Here is a 12,382-nt window from a genome sequence, read left to right on the forward strand (position 1 = left end):
ACATCATGAAAAAACTTTCTCCTTTGTTGATATGTCTTATTATATGGCATTAAACCACAAGCTAAAAAGTTAGTAATATCAGAAAACCAAGGGGTATTATGGACATGACTTACCTTCAGTATATGTTCATCTAGAAATGTTTCTTGAATCGGTACAAGTGGAGAATTCCCTTCTTGCGGCTTCAATCTAGACAAGTGATCTGCTACTTGGTTTTCTACTCTCTTTCGATCTTGAATTTCCAAATCAAACTCTTGAAGTCGTAGTACCCATCGGATCAACCTCGTCTTAGCGTCTTTCTTGGCAAGTAAATATTTAATTGCCAAGTGGTTTGTATAGACAGTTACCTTGGTACCTACAAGATAAGATCGAAACTTGTCGAAAGCAAATACGATAGCAAGTAACTCTTTTTCTGTTACCGTATAGTTTAACTGAGCTCCTGTCAGAGTTCAACTTGCATAGTAGACGGGATGAAAAACTTTTCTCCTTCGCTAGCCCATGACAGCTCCTATTGCGAAGTCACTTGTGTCACACATCAATTCAAATGGCAAGTCCCAGTCTGATATGACAATTATGGGTGTCGTGACTAATCGATTCTTCAAGTCATTGAAAGCTTTTAAGCATTCCTCATTAAATTTGAATATCGTGTCCTTCTCCAATAATTTGTATAAAGGTTTAGCAACTTTGGAGAAGTCCTTGATAAATCTTCGATAGAACCCGGCGTGGCCCAAAAAGCTCCTAACACCCTTTTCAGATGTTGGAGGTGGGAGTTTATCAATAACTTCTACTTTCGCTCTGTCTACCTCGATCCCATGTCTTGTTATCTGATGCCCCAGAACGATACCTTCTCGTACCATAAAATGGCACTTTTCCCAGTTAAGGACTAGGTTTGTCTCTTCACATCGCCTAAGTACCTTAGCCAGATTGGCTAAGCAATCACCGTACGTATCTCCAAACACTGAAAAGTCGTCCATAAAAACTTCCAAAAATTTCTCAACCATGTCAGTGAAAATAGATATCATACATCTTTGAAATGTAGCAGGTGCATTACATAAACCAAATGGCATGCGTCTAAATGCAAATTTACCATACGGGCAGGTGAATGTGGTTTTGTGTTGATCTTCCGATGCCATCGTAATCTAGTTGTACCCCGAGTATCCATCGAGAAAATAGTAGTAATCTCGCCTCGCGAGTCTATCCAGCATCTGGTCTAAGAATGGCAAAGGGAAGTGATCTTTCCTAGTTGCCTTGTTCAACTTCCGGTAATTGATGCAGATTCTCCATCCCGTAACTGTTCTAGTCGGTATCAACTCGTTATTCCCGTTCTCTATGACCGTGATACCTCCTTTCTTTGGTACGCACTGGACCGGACTTACCCATGAAATGTCTGAGATAAGGTAAATGATACCCGGATCTAACCACTTGATAATCTCTTTTTTCACTACGTCTTTTATGATGGGGTTCAGCCTTCATTGTCCATCGATCATCCCTTTTTCACCATCTTTCAGGATGATCTTGTGCATGCATACAGATGGACTAATACCGCGAATATCGGCTATGGTCCCTCTGATAGCCTTCTTAAATTGTTTCAGAACTAAGATAAGTTTCTCTTCTTGCTCAATAGTTAATTCTGCTAAAACAATCACAGGCAGAGTAGAAGCGTCACCTAAATAAACATATTTTAAATGAGAAAGTAATACCTTGAGTTCTAGTTTAGGTGGCTCCTCCATTGACGCTTTTGGCTGTGTGTAATCTCTCTCCTCTAAATCCAAAGATTCAAAACGGGACTGTAGAGTAAATCCCTTTTGATTAGCTTCTAGCAAAGCTAAGTTTTCATCCTCCTCTTCATCACTTGGAGGGTCTGATGTCAAAATTCTTTCCAGAGAATCCTCAACAGAGTTGAGTTCCTCCTCCACTATTAAATCCTCTAAGTCAGATACTGCAGAACAATCATCTATTGTGTCAGGAAATCGCATTGACTTGAAAATGTTAAATGTTACCTGATCGTCCTGCTCGCGCATAGTAAGTTCGCCCTTCTGCACATCAATAAGAGTCCTTCCGGTTGCTAAGAACGGTCTTCCCAGGATCATTGGTACTTCTTTGTCTGATTCGAAATCTAAAATTACTAAATCACCAGGAAAGATAAACTTATCTACACGTACCAATACATCTTCGATTTTTCCTTCTGGATGTGCTGAGGATCGATCTGCTAGCTGAAGTGTAACCATAGTAGGTCGAAATTCACCTATCCCCAACTTCTTAAATATCGACATAGGCATCAAGTTGATACTTGCGCCCAAGTTACATATTGCTTTACCACAATAAGCTACTCCAATGTTGTATAGAATGGTAAAACACCTAGGATCCTTCAGCTTAGGGGGTAATTTGTCTTGAAGATATGCACTACATTCCTCCGTCAAAGCTACCGTCTCAAATTCTCCAAGTCTTCGCTTCTTGGACAGGATATCTTTCATGAATTTTACGTAATTTGGCATTTGTTCAAGTACTTCAACCAACGGGATGTTGATATGAAGTTGCTTGAGTACATCAAGGAACTTCTTGAATTAGACATCCTGTTTTTGCTTTTGGAGTCTTTGAGGGTAAGGTAGTGGAGGTTTATATACTGGAGTTGGTACTAGTTGATTTGTCTTTGGTGGCAATTCTGCTACTAACGGAATGGTTGGCTGATCAGAATTGGCTCGTTCTGAGGTTACCTTTTCAGGTCTTGCAGGTTCTAGTTCTAGTGGAACTGGAACTTCAACACTCGGTTGAACTTCTTTCGAATCTTGAGCTTCAGCATGTTCCTTTTCAGCTTCAATGATGTTGAGCTCTATCATTTTTCCGCTCCTCAATGTTAGTGCTTTACAATGCTCCTTCCCTGGATTTCTCGGATTTTTCATATCACTAGGTAAAACACCTTGTGGACGGTTCCTAAGTTCAGTAGCAAGCTGGCCCACTTGATTCTCCAAATTCCTTAGAGTGGCGTCATTCTTCGTCATGTATGCCTTCAATAAATTCTCTAAGCTATTGGACGATTCAGCCTGAACCGGTTTTTGAACTTGCTGTGAAAAACTAGGCGGCTGGGTTGGTCTAGGTTGGGCGTAGTTGTTACTGCCTCCAGCCCCTTGGTTACTCCAGGAAAGATTGGGGTGATTTCGCCACGATGGGTTGTAAAAGTTGGATTGCAACCCTTGCCTTCCTCGGTTCTGGTTCTGATTACCTATGTAGTTTATGGATGATGGGTTTGATGGGCATTCTTCAAACACATGTCCTTCCCCACCATAGACACAGGCTATATTCTCATATTGGTTTGGTGGTTGAGCTACAAAACTGTTAGACCCATTAGTGGTAAGATTCTTTAACATTGAAGATATCGAAGATACCTGGGATGCAAGTGAAGTGAGAGCGTCCACTTCATGGATTCCAGCAACTCGTCTTCTTGATGTTGCTCGATTGTAAGACTTAGATAAGATAGCACCATTAGCAGAAGCATCTACTACCATCCTTGTGTGAGCGTTGAGACCATTGCAAAATGTCTCAAGTTGGATGCAATGCGGAATTCCGTGATGAGGGCACTTTAGTAATAACTCTTTGAATCTTTCCCATTCATCATACAAGGACTCATCATCCATTTGTTGGAAATCAGTAATCTCATTTCTCAGCTTAGCAATCTTGCTAGGCAGGAAATACTTCACAAGAAATCTCTCTGCTAACTCTTGCCATGTAGAAATCGAGTTCAGTGGCAGTGAGTTTAACCAGGCTCGAGCTCTGTCCCTCAGTGAGTACGGGAATAGTTTTAATCATAATGCATCTTCGGGTACTCCGGCTAGCTTGAAAGAGTTGCTCACTTCCATAAACAATCTTAAATGAAGATGAGGATCTTCAGTAGGTATTCCACTGAACTGGCCCACTGTCTGAAGCATCTGGAACATGACTGGCTTCAGCTCGAATTGTTGTGCCTCGATCTCAGATCTTCTAATACCTGGATTAAGGTCATTAAAAACTGGCACGGCATATTGTCGTAAAGCTCTATCCCTATCATCAGTACTAAGGATAGGATTTTGAGCAAGGTTTGCTCCATTTCCTTGATTGATATTCTCAAAATTCATCTCTTTGGTCCTTCTCTGGTTTGCTTGTCTTCTTCATTGGCGAAAGGTTCATTCTATTTCAGGGTCCACTGGGAGTAAGTCAATAATTTAGTCCATACTCATAAACACCTGAAATAATCAGAGAAAAATTAATTAAATAAGTAAAATTTAACAGGAAAATGAAAGAACCAAAATGTAAAAATAAATTCACCAAAAATGTTTTTTTTTAAAACAAACCCTGGCAACGGCACCAAAAACTTGGAACGGTGGAAATATGCAAGTGTACACAATCGTGACAAGTAATAAAGTGACAAGTAAATGTCGAGTTATCGTACCCACAGGGACTGTAAAAAGCAATATTTATGAAATTAATTAAAACACTTTGGTGAGGTAAAAATAATTTCGGATTGAAAAGAGTGATTTATAAACTAAGATTTTAAAACTAAGCAAACAATTTAAATAAAATAAAAGAGTTCTAGTGCACGATTTCAATTAATATTTAATCAAGATGATATAATTGTGTTGGATTAATTATACCTTTTTAACTTAGAAATATTAAATTTGTGCTTATGCTGTTATGAATAAATTCAAGGCAACCCAGTGATTTGCTAACTTATGAACATATTTACTAATTAAAATTCCATTTATCTCTTGAACATATCCCTATGCCAATTCAACCGACAAAACATATTTAATAAAGTAAACATGCTATCCCACATACATACTTATTAAATTAAATTATCTCTCGCATATTCCTATGTCGATTCAACCGATTAATTCAACTTAATAAACATGTAAAAGATTATGCGAAGTAACAAAGTAGCCTTACCTTGAAACAATTTAATCACAACAATCTTGCAAGTTATGCAAGGCATATGTATCGCCAAATACAATGCTAATTTAATTTTCAGTTACCTTAGAAGAATTAAACATGCACTGATTAAGTACTGAGTCCATTAATTGCAATTTCAATCCATTTAAAAAATTAATTCTTTAGTTATCTAAACAATTATAATGTCAGATAACCTAAGCATTGTAACACTCCTAACCCGTATCCGTTGCCTGAATAAGGTTATGAGGTATTACTTGACTGAACAAAACTTCTATAAGGTCAAAGATATTTACCAGACAAAAATTATCAACAATGCAACCTGTCTCATTGATTTTTCATAAGAGCTCTTATAAATTTCCAAAATGACTAACTATCAAAACATAACCGGATATCTAATAACAAATTAACTACTATCAAGTTATAACTAAAACATTTCAACACATTAGTTCAATTATAAGGCTTCTCTAAACAAAATAAGCGAGCCATCTTCGCATGGCTATAATGTATACAAAGACAAAATATCATTCTACCTATAGTCTATCCTATACATGCCTTAAATCATGATGATATACCATCTACTCAACTCACATAATGACTCGATAGTGTGATGATATCTCCAGCTCTTCCAACTCGAACTAAAGGATAAACCTATAAGGAATGGAAAAGAGAACACGGAGTAAGCTTCAATGCTTAGTAAGTTTTAAGCAATGCAAACAATTAATTTACTTATAGCTCGATTATTTCAAATTTTCAAGAAATCATTCCTAGGTAATTGCCATTTCGGCCAAGTATCCATGAACATAATGCATATTTAGAAAATTCACCTCACTTGAATCTGAACTCAATTAAAACCAAATATTGAAATCACAAATAAGATCATAAGAACTCGAAAAGTATCTCATTAACTAGTTTTAACCATGTTTGCAACAAAATCACAAATTTACTACAAGCTGTTTTCCTGTGCAACAGTCACTAAATTATTTATAACTGGATATAAGAAACTCCAAATAAAGTGCCGTTAATTTTTCCTGAAAATAGACTTATATATCTTCCATCCATAAAATTTTCAGAATTTTTGGTTTGACCAATCAATACCATATTTTTATTGAAGTTTCCCCTGTTTCACTGTTTGACTATTCTGACCACTCTTCACTACAAATCAGTTTTCTCATTATACAAAATTCGAAATATGTTATCGTTTACTTCATTTGAAACTAGACTCATTAAGGAGTCTAAAAATATAAATTTTATCTTATAAACATCATTTTACAATATACAATGATTTTCTAAACACAAAATAGGGGATTTCAAAGTCATTTTGACTCTGTCTCACTCCACTTCAAATATCTCATTATCTAAAATTCTTTTGCTTACATGGTTTCTTTTATAAGAAACTAGACTCATTAAGCTTTAATTTCATAATTTATTCAGCTTCTAATTCAATTTTCACAATTTATGGTGATTTTCCAAAATCACGCTACAGTTGCTGTCCCAAGTAGATTTATTACAAATTTGCTCTTTCACACATTCCTTGCATTCAAATTATCTAAACATGTATATCATGTCATTCAAGATCGAACTCATATAACATAGGCATTAAAATGCTTCACTATCTGCTTTAGTTCAATTGAAACAAATGAAATACAATATCATATTCACATTTAATTTTCCAAGATCGTAATCACCTAAAAATAAAATCATATACTTCCACAAACCTTTCCACAAGGACCAAGTGTTTATATTTGAATATAAACATAGAATCACTTCACATAACTTCACATATTTACCGAATATATCACAATCACATTTATAGTCATAACACTTATTCACAAATGCATCACTCTATATATTTATAATTTAATTCAAATCAAAATCGCATACGAGTACATGATACATACCTGGCCAACTTAATATGTAATGCACTTTCAATTTGTCAACTTAGTGTAGGATCTTGTAATTGTATACTTTTATCAAATTCATCGGCACTTGGCCCACTAGGTATAAAACCCGAAATTATATTATCAGCACAAAGCTGCAGGACTTTAACCGGATACATTTCAAAGACGAAGCTGTGAGACTTTGGCGGATACATTTCAAAGACGAAGCTCGGGACTTTGGCGGATACATTTCAAGACGAAGCTGCGGGACTTTAGTCCGGATACATTTCAGACGAAGCTCGGGACTTTGGCCCAGATATATTTCAAAGACGAAGCCTGCAGGACTTTAGCCGGATACATTTCAAAGCCGAAGCTCGGGACTTTAGCCGGATACATTTTCGATGTCTTGCATATTTATTCACATGTTAACACATTTCACATAACATTTCACATTAGCAATTTAATTGCTTCATTCGAATATAAGCACAAAATGTACACCTACCTTTTAACTTTCGGTTCAATAATCACACACAAGGAACACATAATCTTTTCATTATCCTAGTTTCACTTTTAATAACCATTCGACTATATGCCATATTCACAAATTATTTCACACACAACCTCGATCAAGTAGGAACAATAGTCACAATTCATCTATTATACAAATATCCCATTCTTTGACTTTGTTTCATAATAGCTATTCTGTCACCGCATATATACCATTCAATTCACATTCGACTTTATACAAACAAGTACAATAATATTGTATACACATATTACACACTTTCACATCATCACTTAATAGTCATTCGACCACATTATATACATAAATCATCCATTTCATATTCGGCTTTATAGCCGAAATTCAATATACTTATTGCAATTCGAACTTGTAAACGTCAAATAATTACTTATCATATTATATAATCTTAAGCGTAGACAAATCAAATATAATTACTTAAGGACTTACCTCGGAAGACGATAATCGGAACGAGACGACTAATCGACCATTTTGATTTTTCCCCCCATCCAAATCCGAATTCTACTTTTGCCAATATAATTAATATCAAAATTAACTCACTTATTCAACATTTCATTAAATTTTATCTAAAGACACATAATTTGGGCATTTTGCATTTTATCCCCTAACATTTCACATTTTTACAATTTAATCCCTATTTCAAAATAACACAAATTACTCAAAATTTCATCAAACCCATGTTAGGCCGAATTTACCTTAGGTCTCTAGCAACCCATTTCTTTTATTTATTTCACATTTTGACCCCTCAATTTACAAATTTCTAAATTTAGTCCTTAATACACATTTTTATCAAAAATCACTTAATCAAACATGAAAATCAAACATCAACAAGATACTCAAACATTCAATAATGACATCATCCAAATACTTTAACAATTTTAAAATTAGAGGCACGGGCCAGCTAGATTACGAAGCAACGATCTCAAAAACGTAAAAATTATTAAAAACCGAGACGACATGGACTTACATGCATGAGCAACCATGGCCGAACCTTCAAAGCTTTGAGAACATTATTTTCTTTCTCACATTCGGCTATTGATGAAGATGATAGCATGTAATTTGGCTTTTGTTTTATTTTATTTTATTATAATTACTAAATACCATATTTAACCTTAATATACATTAATAATTTCCATTATACCAAGCCATGGAATTCCACTACCAACAATTATGGAATAATTACCACTTAAGGACTCCCACTATTTAATTCCATAGCTATTTAATATCTTTAACTTATAGAACACAACTTTTACGCTTTGCGCGATTTAGTCCTTTTTGCTTAATTAACTATCAAAACAATAAAATTTTTCAACGAAACTTTAATATCATCTTATTGCCACTCCGTAAATATTTATAAAAATATTTACGACTCGGTTTATAGAAATGAGGTCTCGATACCTCATTTTCTAAACCCACTTGACCTTAGGGTCATACCATTTGAGCTTAATAAATCGCTTATAAAACAAAAATCACAATATCAAAAACCTTTTTTTAAACTCACAATTAACTCATAAATATTAAATATAATATTTACAAACCTACTCATCGGATTTAGTGGCCCTGAAACCACTGTTTTGATTAACCCTAAAAACGGGTTGTTACAACTCTCCCCCCTTAGGGATTTTCGACCTCGAAAATCTTACCAGGAAATAAATTAGATTTACTTTCACAAGGCTCATCAGTTTCTCACCTAGCCTCAGATTTCTCAACTTTTCAATCTCATAAGCTATGATTATGATCTGCTCTTTGCTATACATCATAACAAGCTGAGTTTCTACTTCTGTAAGAGATACTATCACATCATATATATAAGAAACACATTACGGGTCTTTCCAAGTTCTACTAATAATCTCATTCAATCTGATGAATTGCGAACTCAACTTCTCTTTATGGCTAAATCGAAAAATTCTACTCCCACTATAATACTTTCACAAATACTCAATTTTCTAATCGAAAATTCAATGCTTTTTCACATCAAGACCACATATATTTTCTGCCAATCTGAAACTGCTTTTAGACGGTCACGAATTATTTTTATTTCCCCTCACTCTTTCCAATCACATCAACCCCGAAATTCTTTTTATCAAAATTCAATTCAATACAACAAAGTTCAGTAATTTGCAACCATACCTCTGTCATACAATGCTATCTTAACATTCATCTCATAACCATTATTATTATACGGAAACTTAACCAATAATAAATGTCTTTCTCGGTTGCTTTCAAGTTCTAGAACACAGTGTGACAAAGTAACTCCATACCCAAAGCTCACAGTAGTTTATTTTAGTAACACGATATAATCCTCGTGTCTCCATTTGAACAATAAAAACTGGTACTCTTTTAGTACTCCTCGTACGGAAAGATAATCACCACTGTGCTAGATGTCACAATTGTTGTAAAATCTCTGGATTTCTCAATACACAAACTCTATCTCGACACAACGAATGATTGTCGGTTCCAATCAAATTCTAAATCGAAATCAATTTATGTTGTACCCTTTTTAACTTGTAATTCAACGCAGACCTCTTAGCCTCACAAATTTCTTGATTAAACATCAATTTAGTGTCTAGCTCACCAATAACTACTCATCATTTGATAAGATTAATCACATGATTGTCGATCGTAAAACACATAAAGATTCTCGCTCGAACCCCAAGACTATAATCATTTGCCCGTAAGAAAATGTAGTAACTACCGACTATAACCACTTTGCACTCACTATCATTTCAATTCAAACATTATCCTCTGTCTAATTCTATCATCACCGATTTCACAATATCCCATTACTAGAAATCAATTTAGAAAAACTTCCATTAATACGTTCTTTAGACATCATACCTGAATACTTTCATCTCATCGAATTCAACTTCTTCTTTAACAGTGAATTGGCATATAACGAATGGTCTTCAACATGATCCAATATCTTTTCTGTTACTGTCTTCACTTGCGGACTCATTCTCTTATATGATCACAATACTAATCTTTCAACCACGAAACTCTGTAATTTTCACACTCGTAAGCGTATTTAATCGATATAGCACGGATCTCATTACAATGCTTTACCGATGAGGGGGTGAGGGTTGTAAAGCCAACAATTTTAACACTTACGTAAGCATGCACATCACACATACTATTACGAACGAATAGTTCATTACTAATTCCGCATTCTCAAGCATCTAGCAATCATTTACTTATGATCACTTGGTACTTAACACATAGCTCATACGCTAAATCAAATCATAAATTCGAAGTCAAAATATTCACACAACCATCATTTACCCAACATCACAACTCATATACTCATATAATTATAACATTTATCAATAGCAGAATATCATGCATTCTGATTCATACCTTTTATGAGTTTCAACTCATCACCAACACATTTTCACTCAAACGTCTGGGTATAACATTCTGTACTATCAGAATTAGCTCGGTTGAAAAGCATATCTGTCTTACAAAACAATTTCGTTAGAGCCGGGAGATGTCACACTATCACGAGTAGTAATATGGCATGTATAGCTAGACTCACATACGCTAGGTTAGTCCGAGAATCGACTAAACCATAGCTCTGATACCACTAAATGTAACACTCCTAACCCGTATCCGTTGCCGGAATAAGGTTATGAGGTATTACTTGGCTAAACAAAACTTCTATAAGGTCAAAGATATTTACCAGACAAAAATTATCAACAATGCAACTTGTCTCATTGATTTTTCATAAGAGCTCTTATAAATTTCCAAAATGACTAACTATCAAAACATAACCGAATATCTAATAACAAATTAACTACTATCAAGTTATAACTAAAACATTTCAACACATTAGTTCAATTATAAGGCTTCTCTAAACAAAATAAGCGAGCCATCTTCGCATGGCTATAATGTATACAAAGACAAAATATCATTCTACCTATAGTCTATCCTATACATGCCTTAAATCATGATGATATACCATCTACTCAGCTCACATAATGACTCGATAGTGTGATGATATCTCTAGCTCTTCCAACTCGAACTAAAGGATAAACCTATAAGGAATGGAAAAGAGAACACGGAGTAAGCTTCAATGCTTAGTAAGTTTTAAGCAATGCAAACAATTAATTTACTTATAGCTCAATTATTTCAAATTTTCAAGAAATCATTCCTAGGTAATTGCCATTTCGGCCAAGTATCCATGAACATAATGCATATTTAGAAAATTCACCTCACTTGAATCTGAACTCAATTAAAACCAAATATTGAAATCACAAATAAGATCATAAGAACTCGAAAAGTATCTCATTAACTAGTTTTAACCATGTTTGCAACAAAATCACAAATTTACTACAAGTTGTTTTCACGTGCAATGATCACTAAATTATTTATAACTGGATATAAGAAACTCCAAATAAGTGCCGTTAATTTTTCCTAAAAATAGACTTATATATCTTCCATCCGTAAAATTTTCAGAATTTTTGGTTTGACCAATCAATACCAGATTTTTATTGAAATTTCCGCTGTTTCACTATTTGACTATTCTGACCACTCTTCACTACAAATCAATTTTCTCATTATACAGAATTTGAAATATGTTATTGTTTACTTCATTTGAAATTATACTCATTAAGGAGTCTAAGAATATAAATTTTATCTTATAAACATCATTGTACAATTTACAATGATTTTCTAAAGACAGAACAGGGGATTTCAAAGTCATTTTGACTCTGTCTCACTCCACTTCAAATATCTCATTATCTAAAATTCTTTTGCTTACATGGTTTCTTTTATAAGAAACTAGACTCATTAAGCTTTAATTTCATAATTTATTCAGCTTCTAATTCAATTTCCACAGTTTATGGTGATTTTCCAAAATCACGCTACGATTCTTGTCCCAAGCAGAATTATTACAAATTTGCTCTTTCACACATTCCTTGCATTCAAATTATCTAAACATGTATATCATGTCATTCAAGATCGAACTCATATAACATAGGCATTAAAATGCTTCACTATCAGCTTTAGTTCAATTGAAACAAATGAAATACAATATCATATTCACATTTAA

The 12,382-nt window shown here is 34.4% G+C and overlaps 1 protein-coding gene and 1 non-coding gene across 2 annotated transcripts; one reads left to right on the forward strand and one right to left on the reverse strand.

Moving 5' to 3' along the window:
- Positions 1-2,561: 2,561 nt before the first annotated feature.
- Positions 2,562-3,629, reverse strand: LOC108455664 (uncharacterized). Its single transcript, XM_017754201.1, has one exon. It carries the CDS (start codon positions 3,627-3,629, stop codon positions 2,562-2,564), a length of 1,068 nt encoding a protein of 355 aa, XP_017609690.1.
- On the forward strand, positions 3,556-3,662 carry LOC128281349 (small nucleolar RNA R71). Its single transcript, XR_008271557.1, has one exon. It is a non-coding gene; the product is annotated as a small nucleolar RNA R71 (small nucleolar RNA).
- The last annotated feature ends 8,720 nt before the right edge of the window (positions 3,663-12,382 follow it).

This window comes from Gossypium arboreum, chromosome 9 (genome assembly GCF_025698485.1).
Source record: "Gossypium arboreum isolate Shixiya-1 chromosome 9, ASM2569848v2, whole genome shotgun sequence".
Lineage (NCBI taxonomy): Eukaryota > Viridiplantae > Streptophyta > Magnoliopsida > Malvales > Malvaceae > Gossypium > Gossypium arboreum.

Excerpts from the sequence above, each read along its gene's own strand:
- LOC108455664 (XM_017754201.1), bottom strand. The coding sequence starts at position 3,629 with ATGGATGATGAGTCCTTGTATGATGAATGGGAAAGATTCAAAGAGTTA.